The 22,104-nt window shown below is 36.0% G+C and overlaps 1 protein-coding gene across 1 annotated transcript in view; it reads right to left on the bottom strand.

Annotated features, from left to right (window-relative positions):
- AHR (aryl hydrocarbon receptor) overlaps positions 1-22,104 on the bottom strand; it is a 64,077-nt gene that overhangs the window by 6,585 nt on the left and 35,388 nt on the right. Inside the window, exons 3-10 of the mRNA XM_080383702.1 lie at positions 18,074-18,189; positions 14,305-14,394; positions 12,400-12,523; positions 7,237-7,367; positions 6,137-6,339; positions 4,344-4,453; positions 2,693-2,834; positions 603-1,878 (exon numbers count right to left, since the gene is read on the bottom strand). Coding sequence (XP_080239828.1) covers positions 603-1,878; positions 2,693-2,834; positions 4,344-4,453; positions 6,137-6,339; positions 7,237-7,367; positions 12,400-12,523; positions 14,305-14,394; positions 18,074-18,189 — 2,192 coding nt within the window. The remainder of the gene's footprint in view (positions 1-602; positions 1,879-2,692; positions 2,835-4,343; positions 4,454-6,136; positions 6,340-7,236; positions 7,368-12,399; positions 12,524-14,304; positions 14,395-18,073; positions 18,190-22,104) is intronic.

Below are 22,104 nucleotides of genomic sequence, written 5' to 3'. Positions count from 1 at the left end.
GCAGCTTGAGGAACAAGGTGACTTTCACTTATGGCAATATATATAAATATTTTTGCAGTATCATTATGTGTAGAAATGCAATAGTTCATAATATTTCATGCTATTTCTGTGCTATTATAATCTGAAACTTGAAGTGATCCTAAAATCAGTGAAGAATCTGAGTAACTACAGAACCCAAGTAACTTTTAAACCCAAGATACTTTCCTGGATCCTTACAATGTATTCCATGAAAATTAATGTACCAGACAATATTACTGACATCATTCCACTCCTCTAAAGAAGGTGTATAAGCAAATTCCAAGGTTTTGACCAATCTGCTTTTCCTTTGCTCCTGCTGGGAAAATCACTGGTAGGTACAACAGACTAGTTCACTCCTGCTTTACCACTGCCAAAGAGAGCTACACCAGGCTGTGGATAAATGTACATAAAACCAAATGCAACTCTCTTCAACTTAATGAACAAATAAAGCAAGGACATTCACACATTGCTAACCCATCAAACTTAGTGATTCAATTATGACAAACTCTGTGTCAAGGTAGCCACCCAAAACAATAAAAACACGATTCAAAATGCAAGCAACGTAGCAATGCCATTTACCTTACCTTGTTCAACAACGTTTGCTGACTTGCCGTCATAGGGTCATACTGCATTTGATCCATGCAGCTGGGCTGTGCTTCTTGCGTGCACTGGTACATAGAAACAGCACCTGCATAGCACGTTTGAGGAGTTAGCATAACCGACTCAGAGTTTATACCACACTCATGATTTTCAGGGACTTGCTGCAAACAGCTAAGAAAACCCTCCAGGTTGGAAGAAGCAGAGTAAGTCGATCTGTCGAAACCTGCTACAGGGAAATCCATCTGAGCAAAATTCGAAAGCTGCGGCACCATTGCTGTGGGTTGCTTGTAAGGAATAAACTCTTGCCTACAGGCATAAGGGGAAGTGTTTACTTCTGATTTGTAAGCGAACTCGGATGTAGTGGCATGCATGCCAGGGAATGCATATTGCTGGGGCGGCTGCGGCTGCTGCTGTGAGCAGCTAAGAGGCATGCTGGTGCCAGAGCTCCAATTTGTGAACATCCCATTGACTTGCATATGTTTCATCTTTTGACAGAGCTGCTGCTGCTGCTGCTGCTGCTGCTCCATGAGCTGTTTCTGGTGCTGATGAAGTTGATGTGGCTCTAACTCTTGCTGTAGCAAGCAGCCTTCATTCTGGACAAGGGGTTGCTGCTGGTTACAGCCTGAATATAAGAAGTCAGACTTATTTAAGGAATCCTGAACATAAGTCAGGATTTCATCAGTTATGTTGATGTCCCCAATATCATCCACATCAGATAATTCAGTTTTAAAAAACTCCTCATCCTGCTGAATACACTTTAGATCTTCAAAGTCAATACCCAGATTTTTCATGATGCTGTACAAATCACTGGTTTTGTTATCCTGAAAGAGTGCTGCACTGTCTTCAGGAAGTGGAACGGTATTGTCCTGGGAACACTCCATTAGCTCCCGTTTGAGAATGTTGTGATTTCCAGCAGGTAGGAGATTATCCATCCAGCCACTGTTAACAACACTGCCCAGTTCATCCCTGCTGTCTGCAAAGAAGTTCCGCTCAAAGGAAAGTTTATGTGATGCTGGAGGGCAGAGATACACAGACTCATCTTGTTTTAACATGGCACCTAAGAGGGAGTTTGGGTCCACGGAATCATTGTGTAGCGTTGCTTTGGCTCCTTTTCCTGTTGTGCTTTTGTTCTTCGGCTGAGAGGGATCCATAAGGCTCGACATAGGGAAAGACACCTCATATAACACAGCCTCACCAGTGGCAAACATGAAGGGTAACTTCATGTTACGCTTCCGTAGGTGTTCTGCCCCTTCTTCATCTCTGAAAATAAATCAGATATATAGCATAATATTGCAGTACTAAACAGTTACTGTAATCTTTTTGTCCCCTGGAATTAATATAAAAAAAAAAAATAATGAACTATTCTATTTGTAGGCATTTTTCAAATTCCTAGCTATTCCAGCTCAACTTGGCTGAGTTAAATCAAGAGACAGATTATGAAATAAGGAGCTTATGACCATAATACCACCTTTAGATATTACATTTGTAATTAAATCTAGATAGCATACACCATTTTCTGTGCATTATGAGCTGAAATGAAAGTAAGTGGGCTTTGTTCCATGCATTACATTTTTCTCGCCATAGCAAGTAAACGAGTACTTCAATACTGAAGTCTCTCTCTCCATTTTACAGAATCGTTAGCAAAAATTATTTAACCTGTATAATAATGCTGAATTCTATATCATGTAGAATCTAGTTCAGCACCATAAAGGACATAATTTATGTTATTTGTTGTGTCTTCTACACAACTGCAGTTACATTTCTTAATTTTTGCTAACAAGCATAATGAATTAAATATAGGTTGGACGGAATAACTTGGTGCTTGTACTACCTGCTCTTATTCTTTATGTGAAATCAAGATGTCTGAAGTTTTACACATACAGGACTATGGAACACAAGTACTGAAATATTGGAGCTCTTTTCAATGTTTGTTAGCAGACGGATAGAGGTTTTCTTTGTGTAGTTCAGGACTTAAAGGGGGGTTATTTAAAATTGAATAATTCCTTTCTGAATATAAACAAGCTCAACATTTTTCAGCTTTTGAAGCATACTGCTTTATGCAATGGTGACTTACGTAAGAGGTCTTTGCGTGGCAATGATGTAATCTGGTCTTCCATTTTTGTAGACAAGACGTGCATTTGCCTGTACCCAGGCCCATCGATTTTCTTTGGTTAGAAGCCTAAATACAGTCATTCCACTCTCACCTGTCTTCATCACTAGAGAGGAAGCATACCGTTTACTGTCCAGTGAACAAAAATAGGAACATCTGGCATGGCATGAAATTAATCCCATTTGTAGAGCAATTTTACAAATCTCATGTCCTCAATCACCCATTTCTGTGTGACACTAATGTGCTTCCAGTTGAAACAGGATGATTGATCACTTTAAGAAGTCTACTTTAATTTACTGGTAAAACAAGAGCCAAAACTGCAAACATTTATAAGATATCCACTACAGATTATTAACATCCTATATGGAGATTCAGCCATTATTTCTGCAATAACAGAAATTAATAAATACTAGGACATGTAAATGACAAAAGCCTAAATCTCTTTTAAATCTGAAAAGTGACTACTACTAGAGAAATTAGAAAACACATTAGCTTTGATTTCAATTCTTTTGCATTTTGACTGATTAATGCAGAGGTACTTCAAAATTCATTATTTTTCACTCATACTATCACTTCACTGGTAGTGCTTGACAAACATATGTTTTTGTCATGCATTGCTGAAAACACTGCATTTCTAGACAGAAAAATTAAACTTAAAAAAAGGACAGTTTAAGAATCCTAACAAAAAATAATCTTTGCTACAAGACTTCTTTTTTTATCTTAGCATCAGAAATGGAGCAAAAATGAGTTTTAAGACAAAAGTTTCAAATCAAAATTTCAAACCAAAGTTTCATCCCATTCTATTATGGAAGTATCTCTTTCTTATTCCTTACCAAACTAACAATACCACGGATAGGCAACGGTGACTGAGCTATACTTGAAAAAGAAAACTTGCTTAATACATGTTGAGACCTAACCTACAGAGGGGTTATTTAATTGTATATAAAGGGACAAAAGAAAAAACATTTTTTCAAGAGAAGTCAGTAGAAAAGAAGCACCAAAATACCCTGAAGATGTTGCTGTAACTTTCAAAGACAAAGAGCTAACAAAAAAGTAAAGGAAGATGTCCATTAAATAGTTGTATATCAGATAGCTGATAGTTACTTCCTTAGCTTAAAACATTATACTTCTCTCCTTAAGTTGTTACTTAAGCCAAATCCAGCTGCCAAGAATCAAAACCAGAAACACAGGACACTAGCATGCTAAATCAGAGATTAATTTCTCTTAAAAATCTTACAGTGATATCAAAAGAAAATGCTTTATTTAACTTCCTAACAGGAAAGCTATCTTAGAAATAGTCCCTTTTCCCAAAGGAAGTTGTTGAAAAAGCAGAAGTTGGACTGACCAGAGAAGGAAGTGAGAAGAGCACAATGTGACAGAAACTGGAATATATAACCTAAAAGGGTCTAGATAGATAGATATACTAAATGTTTCTCCATCCAGTATAAGTTTTTATAGGGAGAGAAAGATCATGTGAAATGAATAGTGTTCTTCTGTTAATGACCACCTTTTTTTGTTATTTTGTTTTTGTTTAGAAGGGTATTTTGTAGTATTTTTTACTATGAATACAATCCACACTTCGATTTTTCAGCCTTTCTTAAGAAATGAAGCTTACTTCGGACATGATTTTCAGCACAATAAAGCATATCAGCTGCATGAACAAACTGGTATCCTGTTCCTCTCATACACAGCTCTGCTTCAGTATATCCCAGGACAATCTTTCCTCTGAAAGGTAAAAACAAAAAATGGCAACACTGCTGATGAACCAACTTACAGAATGAATGCCAAGCAAGTTAATTATGGCTAGAACATTTCAGACACAAGTGCTAACTATATTTTGTTTTAATATGAATTGTATGCAGAAGCATGACAGTTCTAACAAAAAATAAAGTAAACCAAAATTTTTACTAGTCCCTCAAGTTGCCTTCAGTGACTAGAAATGGGTTCACAAAATCATTAGACCATTAAAAAACAAAAGTATGCCTGAAGTTCAGATGGACTCAATGCCATACTTTTGAATTTACTTGTAACAGGCAGCTCCCATTGCAATGAAGACAGTTTGCTTAGACCTGTTCCATAGCATTTGCCTATAGGTGCTTGCATGTACAATTAAGTAGTGGCTTAACTTTAGTTATCTAAAACCTCCTGCCTAAATTACTATTTTTAGTAGGTTAAAATTCAAACCAGGGTGTATCTCAGAACTAAATCCCTTTTGCTATTAAGTAGTTTGAGACCCCTGTGTTTGCATTTAATCTATTTGCCTCAGAGGAGTACCGGCAATAGTCATGTTTGACCATGAGGATGACCAAGGGATGAAGAACTTAACAGCATTTGTGTAAGCGTTATGAGATACATCATAGAATAAAATAGTCAAAAAGAGATTGAAATAGGAATTGGAACAAAAAAATGGAGATCCAAAGATAGCGGGGGAAAAAAAGAGGGGAAGTAGGGATGGGGAACAATATTTGCAAAAGTGTAAAATGTAACAAAAATTAAAATGTTCCAAGTGAAGCATAATAAAAAGAAACGTAACAAAAATTAAAAGGTTTCAAGTGAAGCATGATGAAAAAAAGAAGAGGAAAAAGGCTGTGTTAACATTTTGTAAACTTTAACTTGTATCAGTTTATAAAACCCAAGAAACACATTTCAGTTTATCACTAGACAGAACCCCAAGTAATTTGACTTTCGATTATCCTCTAAGTAAGCATGGAAATCCATATGAGACACTCCACTGAAAACGAGTCTGAAAGTTGAAAGCATTATCAGTCAAAAATAAGAGCAAGAGGAGAAGGAAGGGAGGAGGCCAGAGGATTTTCTTTTTATAAAGAAGCATCTTAATGGGCTTCTTGACCATGTTGATTCATAGTTACATTATGTTGATCTAGTAATGCAATAGTGTTTTCACAGGTTTTACATAGGAGAAGAATGGTTTGTAAAATCGCTAAAAGTCATAATATGAAAAAGGACTCCATTTGTTATTTTGAAATAAATAACATTTCCATTGTATTTTACATCTATTTAAACTGATGGAGAAAATATGCATGCAAAACAAAATGAACACTTGTTCTATCAGTTCTAAAACTAAATTTCAGATTCATACATTAAACTTTTCTTCTTCCCTAATTCATTAGCATTCTGGGTTTTTTGGGGTTCCGTTTTGTTTTGGGAATTTGGGTTTATTTTGTTCTTTTAATGTTTGAGAGTCAGAAAGCAGTATGCCTTTTCAAGGAAGTACGCTAAGACAATCCCATTTCTCTTTACTTATGAGCAGGGCCGAAGAAAAAATCCTAACAGTTCCTGAACAGTTATCAGTGTTTACTGAAACAGTAGCCAGCTTTATATTTCAAATACATACTTTAAACCTATCTTATCAGCAAATTATTATTATGCAGAATAATCTACACTTACTTTGCATCACAGCCAGTAGGTGTGAAATCCAGTTTGTGTTTCGTTCTGAAGATGAAGTTTTTGGTTCGTATCTCAAGGATAGATGGTGGCTGCAGGGGAGTGGCTACTGCAAACAGAGCAAGCTGAGGAGACAAAGTAGCTCCATCTTTCCCTTTCTTGTTTTGTCCATGAAGAAACTTTAATCGTCCTTGAAAATTCATAGCCTTTGGATGAGGAAAAAAGTAATTGTTATATGTTAGAGATATTTAAGAGTAAAATATTTCTGTTATGTAAAATAATTTTTTTTAAGACCCATCAGATTCCAGCTTTGTAGCATGGCATACACAAAAGTTAGCGAACAAGTACAGAATGCTGTTGGTATACCCCCGAGTGTGTCACTTTGAGATCTGCTAATAAACTCACTGGAGGAAGAATTAACGGGTAGGTTGTTTTATGAAAAACCAACCCAAACATGTAATAGCAAATGCCAACTGGATCATCTAATATGCGAATGAACACGGCATTATACATGCATATAATTAACATACCATTATTTCTCTTGCATTTCTGTCAGTCATCAGTATAAAAATATGCAAATGTGTATAACTGCAAAAGTCTATAGAAACAATTCTGTTTGTAAGAAGCCACCTAGAAGGTGACAAACCCTTATTTCTTGTAAAATCTACAGCAAACAAAAAAAGTATTTAAAAAGAGCAAGCGCAAACTTTCCCAAGTAAGCGAATACTATGGTTTTGTTAGTTATTATGACTTACTGCATCTCATGATACCCAACAGAAAATAATCCTTGTAATGCTTTTTTATCTGCAAATCACACAGTACTTTACAAAAGCTGATGCTTATTTGTATTTCAGTGAGGAGCCATGTGAAATTTGTATTTCAGTGAGCCATGAGAAATGAGAGAACTTGCACCTGGTTGTAACAACAACATCATCATGTTGAGGAGGACAAATTTAGTGTCACTGACAAACATACTGGCTCAGGCAGCTCAGATATCTATGGAGACTTAACAAATAAAGTAAGTTGCTTTACATATTATAAGAATAACGCAGCTTTCCAACTTGCAAGTGTATGTGGAAGATTTTACCTAACTCCATACTCACCAAGAACCCAGATGAATTATCCAGGAGGCATCGTAACCTGCAGATGAAATTCCTTTCCATAAAGGAAGAATTCTCCGGAGGAAGTTGGTCTGGGTTATAATAGGTTGCTGGCTGTGAAAAGCCATTATCTCCTACAGGAAAGGATTATTTATAAGGATTATTTTTAGAAGAACACCTAGTGAAGGCTATCTATAACACATCATCTTCCGTCTCATAAACAAAGCGCTAGGTCATGAACTGAGCAAGAACAATGTAAACTGGAAACATTCTCAGAACCTATACTGATTATAACACTAGGTTAAGTATTAGTCCTTCTGATGGGATTATACTTTACAGGCTATGGCATTTGAAAACTGCATGCAATAATTTTTTTTAAGTTTGGGGGTGGTGGTGGTTTGTTTGGGGTTTTTGTTTGTTTGGGGTGTTTTAAAATGTATTCACTATGTTTGTCAACAATCTAGATTCTGGATCAGTCTCAGAGAGCAGAGTTCTCAGCAGAGAGCACAGCCACATTTCTTCAACAGCACAATCTGCGAAAGGCATAGTAACTATATGAACTGGGTATTCAAAAGCACAGTAGATGGCATCAAACTGTGAAACTGTTACTTTCCAGGCAGCCAAGTGAAAGCTGTAGCAATAAATAAAAAAAAGCATCTTTAGGGAACCATCACAACAAGCCACCTCTAATGGGTGTAAAAAGTTCCTATTAAACAGTAAGAATGTTTCTGGACTGTGCTGACCAAGAAAACACCAGTTACGTCTCTAGAGAAACCTGGAGCACTTGTGTTTTGTGGGTTTTGTCTGTTTGCTTTAAAAACAAACAAACAAAGAAATAAAAAACCACACACACCCCCCAAAAAAAAAGTGACTCAAAACCATGATTGACAACTAGGATAACAACATGATATTCTTCTGCCACTTCAGGAAAAGAATTTTCTGCTAAGTGGCATTTAGAAAACAGACTTAAACGTTAGCAATACAAAGTAAAATCAGAAGGTAAATCGATAACTTCAATACATACGTTTTGCACAAGACTACATACACAGAGATACCAGAACATATCTACTAACAGCAAATCCAGCAAAGTGATCTTGTTTGTAATACATATAAAAAACCACAAACTGGTCTTTCCCTAGGAATTCATACACACAGAAAATTAAGAGAAAACAGTGTAAAATGTGTAAAATGCTGTTTTACAGTGCTAAATACTCTGTAATTTAAAAAAAAATTGCCCATATACTCAGAGAACTGATTGCCATGTACGGGCAAAAGCAGGATACTGATTTTAAGAAAGAATCTACATTGACCTTCCAGACTTGGAGATGAAGTCATGGACAGCACGTCACTTAATCACACACCACATTATGTTCTTTGGAACATAGTTTTGTCTCTTGGACAGCTGAAAAAACTTACAGATAGGCTAGGTGGTTTGTACAATGGCAAATAAAACCCAAAGGAAAACACATCATGACCAAAAGCCAGTTCAAATTAATCTATTAATTCAAAGGACTGAACTGGAGTCAAATGAGGTTGCTGATGGCTCCCCAAGAGGCCTTGCAACCTAAGGCCATATAAATCCAACAAGAGTGCTGAGTTATCTGATTTTGTCTGAAAAGCTAGAAGATAATTTTTTTTATTTTTTCCTTACAAAAACCTGCTATACAAGGTCAATTTTTGCTGAACAAACTTCAGGGTATGGAAAAAAAGAAAAAGGGCCCTAGCTGATAGTGCGTATGGAAAGGAAAAATGTGTAATTACAGCCATCTGCATAACTCTGTATTAGCCAAAGCCACCATTATAAGCTGATCCCATGGGTACAGAAACTCAGATAATTGTAGTCCAAGATAGTTACCACCTAACTTTGATATCAGAAAATAACAGATTTTCACACTTGTTACATGTATGGTTCTCAACAGACAAAAGCAAACTTATTTCCTGACTTTCTACTGCTGCAGATTATTTTTTTTTAATTGCCTAATTGCTGGTGAGAATTGTCAATACTTCTGAAGCAGTGCTTCTCTAGGAGGTGCTGAAATGGGTTAGATGCTCTCTGACAATGCAATTATGAAGAAAGGGCATCAAAGAAGCAGACTGCAAATCTCAACTCATCTTTCAAAAATGCCAACTCTGACACCCTTGAGAATCCCTACATATACCTTACTCAAGACCTCCTCGAATAGTTAAGACTGCATGTATCAACATTAGCATTTCACAAGCATCAGCACCACAGAAGCCACTAAAATACTTCTTTCCCCAAGCAACCCCAATATTTGTGTTCCTTTTCTATTACTACAGCTCTATTTCCTGCAAGACCAGCTACTACTGAGAATGATGTCAGCTAGTGAAGTCAAAAGAAAATTGCTTTCAGCAGTTGGCTACTGTTAGAAGAAGAGCTGACTGAAATTGCTGCCAGCCAGGCAGGAGCATACCGAGAGCACCGAGTAGTTCAGGGTGCCGATTCTTTCACGGAGATTAACAAGACTATGGGCAACTTCTTGGAGGGGATGTAGGGAAAGACTTTATAATCGTTTAGTAGCAGGCTCCTCAAAGGGCTCTGATTAAGTCCTCCGACTCAGAAAAATCTTCTGGCTGAGGAGTGCCTGCTGATTCTAGCTCTAGTACCCCACGAGCAGTGCAAGGTTTTCTGCTGGCATCCTTGGCACTGGCAGGCGCGCCCTTCAGCATTTCTGACACAGGACAACTGCTATTCTTTTGGCAAATACAGAGCTGGAATTTGAATGCAGGGATCTTATCTGGGTTCTCTCAAGTGTCTGTCAACTTCCCTAGTGAAAAGGGCAGTTCACAAGAGCAAACAAGGTTTCGGTGGAAGAAGCAACACAGTCTGTAGCTCGCAAGAGGAGGGGAACAGAACTCAAACCAGGAGGGGATGGGTTTCAAGCCCAAGCCTCCTACACTTGTGAAATGAATGTTACTGCACTTTCCCAGGCAGACAAGAAACAGAGGTTTCAGTGCCAAGACCTTGGAGAAATGACTCACTGTAAGAAGGCAAAGTCTTACAGAGTGTCTGCAATCCCTGGAGCAAAACTCCCAGTTAACACTACAGGGGTTAGAACCCATATCCCTCATGAAGCTCACACTGGATCTCATCAACAACATGGAGCAATGTGCAGCACATGCTGTACATTGAGTCCTTTTCTTTTTCTTTAAGCTCAAGACTATACATGTTGCATAGCAAGTTAACTTTAAAATATAATACAGACTTACAGCCCAAAGCAGATATTTGGGACTGAAAAATCAGAATTTTTCAAGCTTCTCTGGGAACGGGACTGGTAAGCACAATAGCAGTAGGAGGAAACCAGTGGTCTAGGGGAACACCAGAGTACTGAGTGAGAAACAAACCAGTCCAGACTACCTGAAGCAGAATTAGTTCCCAGACTCAGGCTAGAATCTGTGCCTAAGCCTGAGCACAATTAGAATATGTCTAATTATCTACATAATGCTAGCTGAACATATTAAAAAGACAATGGATTAAATTAGCAAAAATGGAGGGGATCCTTATGGTCATTAGCATTATCTTTTGTTATCAATCTGAATTCAGTTTACAGATCCCCAGCGTCCAAATATTTTATACTACTTGAGGCCCAAAAATAATTAGCAGCTTTTAGTAAGCTAGGAACACCAGGTACAAAACAATCATTTGTAATCCTGTTCAGCGCTTCCCACCATTCAGTCAAATCTGATGCCAAGTCAACTTGGTGTCGTACTTTTCAAACACAACGTTTTGTAAATTCATATATACTTGCTTAAACGCTATAGAACCCCATTTCACTCAAAGGAAACAGTAACCCACAACATAAAAACCTGGTTTCTGACTACCAGCAGCTGTTTGCTATATCAAATTGTGATATTAACTAGTTGTGTAGCATGTTTTCAATTGGACTGTGGAGGCTGATCCATAGATAACAATGTTGACCACTAAATGAAAAAATTGAAATATAGTGAGCTGTGAGCCAAACAAGTAAGTAACATATTCTGTTTTTTATGTCTTTATCAAGTCATGGCATGTCAATACTGTAAAATATGAATTTGTTAGAGTTTTAAATCAAGTTGCTTTATGAATGGTAGATTTACTATAAAATAGCATGGACTTTTTCCGGATTAAAACCCAATTATTATCAAGTAAATTACAGTAACAGAGAGCTTCACCTACATATTTAAACAACTGTTGTGCAAATTGGAGCATTGCAGTTGTCTCAGCAGTTTTGTCATTGTTATGAGGCAGGCACATGCTTCCCATACTACACGTAACTACCTGTACCTACACATCTCTTTACCAACACATAAGCAATGTGTTTCTCAGTATAGCAGGTCACTTAAGCATCATTCAATAACATGAAACAATCTGATGCTCTAACAAACATAGTATTTGGTCTTAAAGGCTCATCTATTTCATCTTTTATTCCTCTTCCCCTTTTGTTCCCATGAAAAGTACTGTTCTGTGTGGCAGCCTGCACATAACTAACTGGAAGTGTAAAACTCTTCCACATTAGGAAAGCACTATTCCAAATATTAACACCGTAATAACACATTTCTTAGTCAGGGAGTCATACTACCCTAAAGAGCTTAAAGAAGCTGTCATTCCCGACTGTCTGCTGGCCTTCCTAAGCTAATAGATTTGGTGTCATGATCTGTAACCAGGAGTAGCAGATGTAAAAGAGAGATCATTACTTCAGAGAAATCACTTTCTCATTCAGTGATTAAAGACAAACCATGTAATTGAGGCTGAACACAGAAAAATCAAACTTCCTTGTTTCTTATGTCACCAAAAGATACTGCCCGCTCCTGACTACCTTATTTGCAACACAAACATGCAGGATTACCTGCTTTGCTATTTACCACAGGACTACTGATCAAACATGCAAGACACTCAGTCATTTATGCTCCAAATGGAATTCTAATTTAAATCATAATTAGTATTTGAATGGTTTTGTGCTGTGAACAGCAGTTCTTTTTTTAAAGTGGAAAAAAAAAAAGTAATTCCCACTGTTGGCTACACACATCCATGAACGTCAAATAATTTTAAAGATGTTACTCCTTTTTTTTTTTTTTTTTTCATATAAAAGAATCTAAACTTTTTTACATAAATTTAAAAAACCCTCATCTAATCAGACAGGCAAACACATAAATTGGCTGCAATCTCACCTTGTATGCTTGGTCCAGAATCTGCAGACTGGGCAGGATTTAATGCCCAATGTAGCTGTCGTTGAAACTCAGGTCTGTCTTCTGTGTGAATCAATTCAAATACACTCTGGTGTATAATATCAGACTACGTGCAAAAAGGAAAAGGGTGGGAAAGAAAGAGAATCAGAAACTTACATGACAATATGATATAAGTTGCCTGGTTAACAACACTGCTATGGATATAGCAAATTCCATTTTGCTTGGTGATAAAAACATACATTTGCATGCAGGTGACAAAGCTTTGCAAACCAATTTTTAGCAGCATAGAGAAGAATACAGTCACACCCGTAACTGCAAACATGAGAAATAATAAAAAAAATATTACCTTAGAAAAAAATAACATTATGTCAAACTGTTCTTTACCTGCTTTTATCTGAGCAAGCCTGGAACTGTTATGCTTAGGTTTTGATTAAATCATTTAATATTGTATACTGGTAAATAAAGTACTTGCCAGCTGGTACTTGCATCTGACCCATTCTAGGTGCTACAGGAATACAAAAGGAAGCCAAAGGCCCTGAACAAACAACTTCCAAAACTAAGCCAAGTAGATTATGAGCATTGGTTTTGTTTTCCTGAAAGCTTTGTCACTCCTTAAGGATGCATTAAAATCTGTAATTGTTACGCTCTTTGTACACCACCAACTGCACGGTTAGGAAAGCCAGGATCAGTGGTTGAAAGAAATTACAGGGAAAAAACCCCACCAAAAATACTTCAGAAAAGCCTCAGTCAACTGAGAGGAGTTAAATAACCTGTTTTCTGTTTAGATTGAAAACCCAACCATAAAATAATACATAGATCTAAAGAAATTAAGACGGGCTGGCAAAAGCAGAAGCTTAGCTCAAATTTTGCTTTGATGAATTTCATAAAAGAATCAGTATTTTTCAGAATAAATTGCCAGAAGTGTAATTTTAATAACTTTAAGACTTCACTTCTATATAATGCACTTGATTTAGTGACATTACTATGCAAATTTTACGCCCAACTTGTTTCCCAAGCTCTTTTCTCCATTCCCCCACACCAAAAGAATCTGTAACCCCAGGAATAATATTTTGTTTGTAATAACAATGTTTTGTTTGGAATATTTTGTTTTACACAAACATTCCCGAATGTCTTATCAGTTAGCTAAAACTGCATACCAAGCAGAGTTTTTCCTTATTTTTAGACTGCAACTGAATCTATCATCATCCAGTACTCAAATATATGAACTGATAACAATAAACTAAGCTTCTATCATCTTAACATAAAGTAATTCCAACAGTTCTGTAAGGAAGGCAACATGTGTTCACTGGGTCTTGGTCTTTACTACTTTGGTACCAGGTTTGCAAGCCCAAGGAAGTTAGCCAGATGTGATCTACACCTTAAATTGAAAATAACAAATGCTTGTTTTGAAATACATAAGTAAATAAGAGTGAGAGAACACTAAAATTCTAAAAATAGGAAGATCACTCAGTTGCTATTTAAAACCTCAGGACATATGGAGTTAATTTTGTATGAAAGGTTTCTATTAAAATAATTACCTACCCATTGAATTATGTCTCATTCAGCTTCAGAAACTGAGTAACACCACAGTATAAATTTCAAACAGTTGTTCCAGTAAAGACTAATTAAGTGTGAAAATTTTCTATCTTGCCTAACTCAGCTTTGGAAATTATATCCCTGTTGTGCTTGGCCTGAGGTCCCATTTCAGCTATGTAAGCTGATAGAAAAGTAATATGGTTTCAAAGTAATCCAACCCAAAGTACCTAACTGAGATTTTTATCGCACAAACTATCAGACCATAAATATGAATACTGATGCTCTCTGAAATCAAGCAAAACCTGGGGTGGGGGGGTGGAGGGTGGGGGGGAGAGGGAAAAATAAACTTACTTGTTGGAACCCCAAATAGTCTTGGATAGTAGAAGAGACGTAAAAGACCAGAGCATCGGCCGTAACAACTAACACGAAACCATTTAATGCCTGGGGAGGAAACACACCAATCTGTCAGCTTCAGAGACAAAATTCCAGGTAATTATTGTGGCTGAAAGTCTACCAATACCCTAGTTTCCCAATAAAATGTGAAGCATGCAAAACCATATCATTATCTAACAGCACAAACAGAAGGATTCTTCATTGCATCTCTCTACAGTATACACGGCACAATGAAGAAAACTGCACCTAGTAAAAAAGTAAAAATAAAATGTTCTTTTGGAAAATTCCAGGGCAGAAGCCAAACCTGCTGATGACTTTTAATTACTCTTGATTGTAGGAGGTGAGGGACAGCAGTGTGAACTACCAGTTTATCTAATATCAGCCGTAGCTCACGATGCTTGCCTGGCTCATGCCCTTGGTACACTGCTGCTCGCAGCACGAGTGGGAGCCATGTCACAAACCTGTTCCCTAAATCTGTTTTATTCATAGCACAGACAGGCCTAAGTGGACAGGAAATCAAGTGATCAAGATCCCCTATATAGTCCAAGAAAACATTTTATAGCTTACTTAAAATAGAAAACCTCTGCACAAGCGGACTGTTGCAAGTAAACAATGTTTTTGAAGAGATTTCCCCCTTCATGAAGCAGCAGACTAAGCGGCTCCTTACTCAAAGTCACACAAAGGGCATTTATCTGAACTCCCAATCAATACAGTTCATAGCGATTGTTGTGATAGCAAACAGTACATTTGTGACTTGGCAGCTCATCTGAAAGGTGCTGATTTACTTCTATGGATTTCAGTCAAGATTTAACAAAAGGCTGTCTTGAGGGACTGGATTAAGTATATTGTGCCACTTCATTTCCTCGGCTGCATTCAAAGTCAAATTTGGCCAGCACACTTAAAATGCATTTTTAAAAATTCTTTATTATGCAAAATTATTATAACATAGAAAATGAAAGTAAGTGAAGGATACCCTATATCTTACTGTAACAACACACAAATTATTTTTATTATAAACCAACATTGTTCTTCCACAAACATTAACTCCCATAGCCCCACACTATGGTTACTACCACAGTTGCTTTTCCATATTTTGCAGAGCTATCGTCTTACTATTTCTTGTTCTTTTACTAATACTGTCTAATCAAGTCAAGTTAAATATCTGATTAAATGACTGGTCTTTAAATGCTGTAAACCACTCCTTTTTAATGTGTAGACATTCCTTAATCTATTCCCATAACCAGCTGTGAGCTCTATAAAACTCCTTATATAATTTTAGTGAACGTCCCCTGAATACAGTATGAGCTAAAAAAAAATTTAATAATAATCTGAAATTAAATAGCATAGCCAACCCAAGAAATCTTGAGTAGTTACATAGAATCCTTGATCGTGATGAAGTTCACAGTAATTCCAAGGGAGCAGAATGCTGCAGTGGCAGGTGCTTGTGTCCTCTGCTGACCTCTTCTGCAGGGCATTTCACCCCAAGTGGTTGATATAAAAAGTCTGCAAGCTGCACAGTATCTAATTCTGGCTCACGTTAAAATTGGTTATTCTGCTCTGTTTCATACAAAGCTATGTACAGCTCCTGTACCTGGAATTCAGTCAGATTTTACAGTGGCTCTGGTATACAGTTCATCCTGAAACAGGATTGTTACAGCAGAAATCAGGTGCCTTCTGTCAGCCAAAAATTTCTGTATAATGCAAGCTGATTGCTCAAAAATCTAATGCAACAAATTACTGGAAGTTCCTTAAAGCATACAGAGATCCAGATACACCAATAAATGGAAGACTGGTTCTGATAGACATTTTGGCAAAATGTAACCCTCAAATAATTATCTTTAAAGGCATAATGAAGTTTCGCAGTGAGTTTATTATTCTGGAGGTTGGAGATAATATTTGTGCTTCCACAAAAAAACTTTCAATATTTCTAATACAAAGGCAATTATAAAACTGTTCATTACTGGTGAGAATTAAGATGTTTTAAAAATTTCTTAGGTCATCATTTGACTTGCAGTTCATAACATAAAGTTGCTTAGACTGTAATAGATTATGTATCCAAAATAAGAATTTGAAAGAATTTATACAATTTTAAAGGACATATAGCCAAATTTTAAGGAAGACACATCTATGTATTCGATCTCTACTTCCCCAATATATTGAATAGTAAGACAGTTTCTACCTTGGTAATTAAAGAGAGAATTTTCTGTTAGAAAACAAGAAAAACACATCTAATAAATGAATAAAAAAATATAAACAATATCGTATACATTCATGCCATCTTTGCAAAAAATAGAATGAGAATAAAAAGGAAATGTTCATCACCAGTTATAATCTAGGGAAATCTGTGTGACAAAGACTTCCAATCTTAGGCAGAAGGGAAAGATTTTACCAATATTTATATCTTACTGATGCTCAGTATCTTCTAAATAATTCCACTTTCATCACTCATCATTTCTTACATTCCCTATGAAAAATCTATCTCCATATTCATTCTCATATTTTTATATCTATATATATAAAATATATTAAAACCAAATTCATTTAAGAAATTCAGTTCATTTACTTACTTCCCAAGGGGGCAGAATTTACAGTAAAAAGCACATCACACATTTAATTTTCATAATGGAAAGTTGTTTGCTATAGCAGTTCCCTCATATAACTTCCATTCAGAAGTCATAAAAAATAAATAAATTTCACATCAAATAGATTCTCCGATATAAACAATATATTTTACCTTTTTAGATAATTTCTGTTTAAAAGAAAGCTCTTCACCTGCAGTAACTTCGTAACGGTTCTTTGCCATACTTCGTTCAGGTTAGAAAATTGCATATATGTCCTAGTTTTTTAATTTGTTAGGAAACAGTTTTCAACTAGTATTAGTTACAGTAATTTTTTTGTGGGATTCTTAGAAGCTGTTTTCATTTTTACCCTTTGAACATTTGAAAATGTTGTTCTACGCAAACCATTGGTTCTGACTGACCTAGTGATTTGCCACTTCTGACAGGTACATCAGTGTGAAACCTGTGTACAAGAAAGATCAACAACATATTTCAAATGGAGCTGCAGGTCATAGTAAAATGTATTTTGTGAAACTAATTAGAACACTGGATTACTTATATTAGTCATTTCTTGAGTTTAATCTGGACCTACTATTTTACATTGTTCTATTTCATATGCTTTGATACTCTATGACATTAAAACAGACAATATAATTTAAAAACACCTTCTGGTTTTCATTGATACTTTCTGTTAGTTCACATTGCTAACAGTTATTGGCAGTATTTTAAAATTTGCCCTGAACCTATACTATGAACCCAGTTATTTCAAACCACTAAGAAAGCAGGATATTCCAGCAAGCTCAAGGTCTTTTACAGAGAATTATTTTTTAGACTGTTGGTTACCAAATGTACAGTTGAAGACTAACCTATCTGACTTTCATGAAGATTGTTTCCTTATATTAATATCTTCATTAACAATAGATACAATGAGATGGGAATAAACAAGTCTAAGAAATTACTCTGTGTTAAGAGGACCAATATGCACTCTTCAAAGTCACTAGTACCACCAGAGAAAGTGCAAGAGCTGTATAACATTAACCTAGAGAAAATGAGGAAAGAATTTGATGATAAGAAAACTTTTTTCAACCTTATCAGTGAATAACTGGTATGATAAATACAACATAATCCTTTCAAAATTTTTTTAAATGTACATCCACTGCAAAACGTACCTGCAGTAAGAGTTCTCCTTCCAGGATCTGCATCCCTTCTCCACATTTTGCTGTTCTACAGTTTTCCTGAATGCCATTTCTTTCTGGTCTTGTAGAGTTAGAAGATTTTAATGCAACTAGAACAAAGAAAGAAAAAAGTTGAGTCGTCTTTGGAAGTCTCACTGGACATTTATATGATGATGTGCTGTTTTGTGTAAGAAAAAAATATATTTTAAAAATGCTTATGAAGTCAATCTAAAGAAATATTTCTGTTTCGAGTTCGGGCTTTTTCCTTACCTTTAAAGATTATACCGAAATTTGTCATCCATCTCCTTTCTAAACTATAATACTTTCAAAAGCAGAATCAGCATTATTGAAATAAATTCAAATCACATTCATTTTTTTTTCCTTCTCCTTCTCTCTACTATAAGGCTTTTAGTTTATCACTCTTGTTAATAAAGGACTTTTTTGTTTTCATACAACAACCTTCTATAACCTGATAATAGCTCTGCTTTAAGGTTTGACAACACTTACACTTATTCTTATCCCATTCAATTTCAGACATCACACTATGGTACCTCAGATATAAGCCTGCTCTAGACCTAAAGGTCCCTTCAGATAATGGAAGGAAAGAAACAGGAAGTCTAAATGTGTATTATATTACACATTAAAGAAAACAAAGAAAGCCATTTCAAACTCAAAAGGTGGGGTTTTTTTTTCTGCCACAGTTAAATTTTAACCATTTAAGCAATTAAGCAAACTTTCCAATTTCAGATAAAATACCAGAACTATGAATCATCATTATTCACGTCACCAATACATCCAATTGAAAGAAAAAAATTGCTCAGTGAATAAGGGATGAAAAATCAGACCAAATTGCTACTAAGTACCTGAAAGAGATACTACCTGCTATTTCTGCACCATGTCTTCTAATAAACAGGATGCTATCAGGTAAAAGTAGATACTCAAAGCTTGTCCATAACTCAGAATTTATCTTCCTTCCACATAGTTCTAAAAAAAAGTCTCCGAATCTGAAATCAGTCTGAGTGGGTCTGTAGTGTCTAAACAGCTTAAAATTACTTGAGTAATTGTTCCTTAAACATTTACTGTAAAGCTAAACACTACTGCCACCCCCAATCCCAAAATATTTAAGTTGTAAAGCAAGGGAAATTTATAAAAAAAACGGCACTTCTCCAAAATACCAACAGTTTGTCTTACAGCAATGAGATATTCACCCTAAATTCCAAATGATTTTTCAACCTGCTGAAAACCTTAATTTTTCAGATGCTCAGAACTTTAATCAGGAATCCCAAAGAACTGCTCACTCAGTTTTCAACTAGAATAAATGATATTTTACACAAAGTTTATTAACTGAAAAGAATTATGACTTTCAGGTTTTTTTAAGCTATCACTGCAGCTAACAGCTTTCAAGCCAGACAGTGGTCATTAAAATAACCCTCAAAGGCACCTCAGAGGAAAAACATGGTTGAAAAAGACATTAACTGATTAATCAGTCAGGAATTTATCTGAGGATTTGCTTTGAAATTAAAACCTTAATGCTCTTCTTCCTACCAGTCAAAAAGCCCTGTAATAGGCCACACAGAGCTGCAATTGCAAATTCATTTTAAATTCAAGTGAGTGGAAGATTTAGCCACATTTTTTTCCTAAGTATTATTTTTGAAGGATACCTAGAATAGTCACTAAACTCCCCTGAAGTCCAGTCAGTAGAAGAAAACTTATTATTCTTTTAATTCATATTATATGATTATTGAGAAATCCCACATACAGCTTTGGAAGTTACAAGTAAAGATATCTAATCACACTTGCCATTCTGAAAAATACAGTTACATAGAGGTGGGGGTTTTTCCTTTTATAAGGTGCAAATAATAAATGAGGAGGAGGAATTACAGGTGGTTGACTAGCGAATGATGACTAGCTCTACACCTATCAATTAACAGAACTCTAGACGTCAAACACAGCCTATGCACTGGTATGGCTATATTCTTCCTTATTTTCAGAGAGTGCAATAGGTACATATGAAATCACCTATTTTGCTGAATTGGAACCTATACCTTTTGCAGAAATCACAAGGTGTACGAAATCAAGCTGTTGTAAACTGAGACAGATGGAGAACTGCTGAGAATCTGGGTTAAAAAAAAAGGAAGTTACAGTGGAAGTTATAGCTGTATACGGCACTGGGTGTACGCAACTCCTGAAAAAAAAAAAAAAAACCAACCCACTAAACTCCAAATTTACCTTGTTCTGACTGATAAATCACAGGCCTGCTAGTGCCTGTGGCAAACCGCCCAAGTCACTGGAATTTCTCCCTCAACAGCCATAGGCAGGGTGAAGAGATAGCACTGCAAAGGACTTCACATTCTGAGATCCTGGAGGTGCATCACTGACAGCTCTAGAACGCCCACGTGCTTTTAGAGACTAAGTTGGAAAAAGGTTAATGGTTCCATCTACAGAAAGGAAAATTTTTATCATCCCTCTTCTTGATTAATAGAGGCGCACCAAAACTGAAGTGCAGATGTTGTTTAGGTACATGTGATTTCATTAAAACTAAATTCCCATTATTAAATAAAGCTAAACTTTGCTTAGCTGGTACTAGAAAAAGCCAATTTCATAAAAATAAAAAGACAAATAATCTAGAAGCAAATAACTGCAACAACAAAATTGGTTTCTTGTTAGGTGGAAGTGATAAAAATACAAGTAATAATGTAGAAAAAACCCAGGAAAGATGACCAAATGTTTCTATTTAATAATTCTGAAAGTAACAAGTGAGATATTCATACTTCATGATGAAAGTCCTTTTAGTCCAACAGAGGTAAACAGAAGTGACTCAGTATGGATATTTTAGATCAACACGATTTGATAACTTTTAGTCAAGATTTTTTAAAAAAGCTTGTTGAATTTCCTGCTGGGGAGATAAGATCGTGGAATGGATGATACAGAAATTTGAATAATAAATACTTTTTAAAAAGCAGTACTAAAAAAAATAATCAGTATTTAAACCAAGTATACGCATTAATAAAAGAAATTATAAATCTGAGTTGTAAAGTTTACAATGCTAATATAGCTAAGGTATGGTAATTAAGAGCCCTGTGTGATTAAACTTCTTTATCAATACTCTTCAAGAAAACATTAAAAAAAACCTACTAGTAAGATTTTAGGTTGACAAATACTACGACAGTAACACAGAGACAACATGGGTCCCTGACACAGAGCAACCCCGGCTAGCGAGACGCAAACGGGCAATGTGTGGTTCCATACAGTCCAACTGAAGGCTACCAGATCCCAGCAGCAAGTGGCCTCACAGTACGGGAAGGCCATCTGGCTAAGCAGCAATTCTGAACAGGCTTAGTCCCAGCACACTACACTGCTAAAAAGCATACCTCATCCAAAGGTAATACTACAGTTAACATCACCTAGTTCAAAATCAGCCATGTATTCTGCTACTTCTCATAGTCTTACTCATGTAGTCACACAAAATAATCCCAATAGTTCATTGGTTTATCATCGTTGAATCTCTGAATTAAGTACAACTCATTTCAGCCCATCCCCTCTTAATTTTCAACCGCAGGAAATTAAAACATGAATACTTTCACAGAGTAAACAGAAAAAAATCTGTATACATACTCTGAAATACATGAAAGACACAATCAAATTACTTCTCAGAATTTCCATTGATAACTTTAAAGCAACAAAAATAAAGCAAAGTTGTTTATACCTGTAAAAAAACAAACAAAAAAATTTGCTACAGAATTTTAGCAAGAGGGCTAGATTGCAAGCACTTGCTTTCCAAGTAGGTTAATGAATGTCACTTAATCCCACATCCAGCAACAAGCATCATTTCCATTGCCCAGACTTTCCTGATTTGAAGTAAAAGCTAAATCCCAAAGACAACAAAGCTACATAGTGACCTTTAATAGGTTTTTCTAGACACAGAACAACATTTAGTTTCCGGTACGTTTGGTTTACGGTTGTGAAATGCCTTAGCACCAGCTCATGTAATAGTTTTACATTATACCTACAAAGGCAAATTAAAT

Source organism: Falco punctatus (assembly GCF_963210335.1).
Source record: "Falco punctatus genome assembly, chromosome: 4".
NCBI classification, from domain to species: domain Eukaryota; kingdom Metazoa; phylum Chordata; class Aves; order Falconiformes; family Falconidae; genus Falco; species Falco punctatus.
Note: the sequence above shows the minus strand (reverse complement) of the source record. Positions and strands in the feature narration are given on the sequence as shown.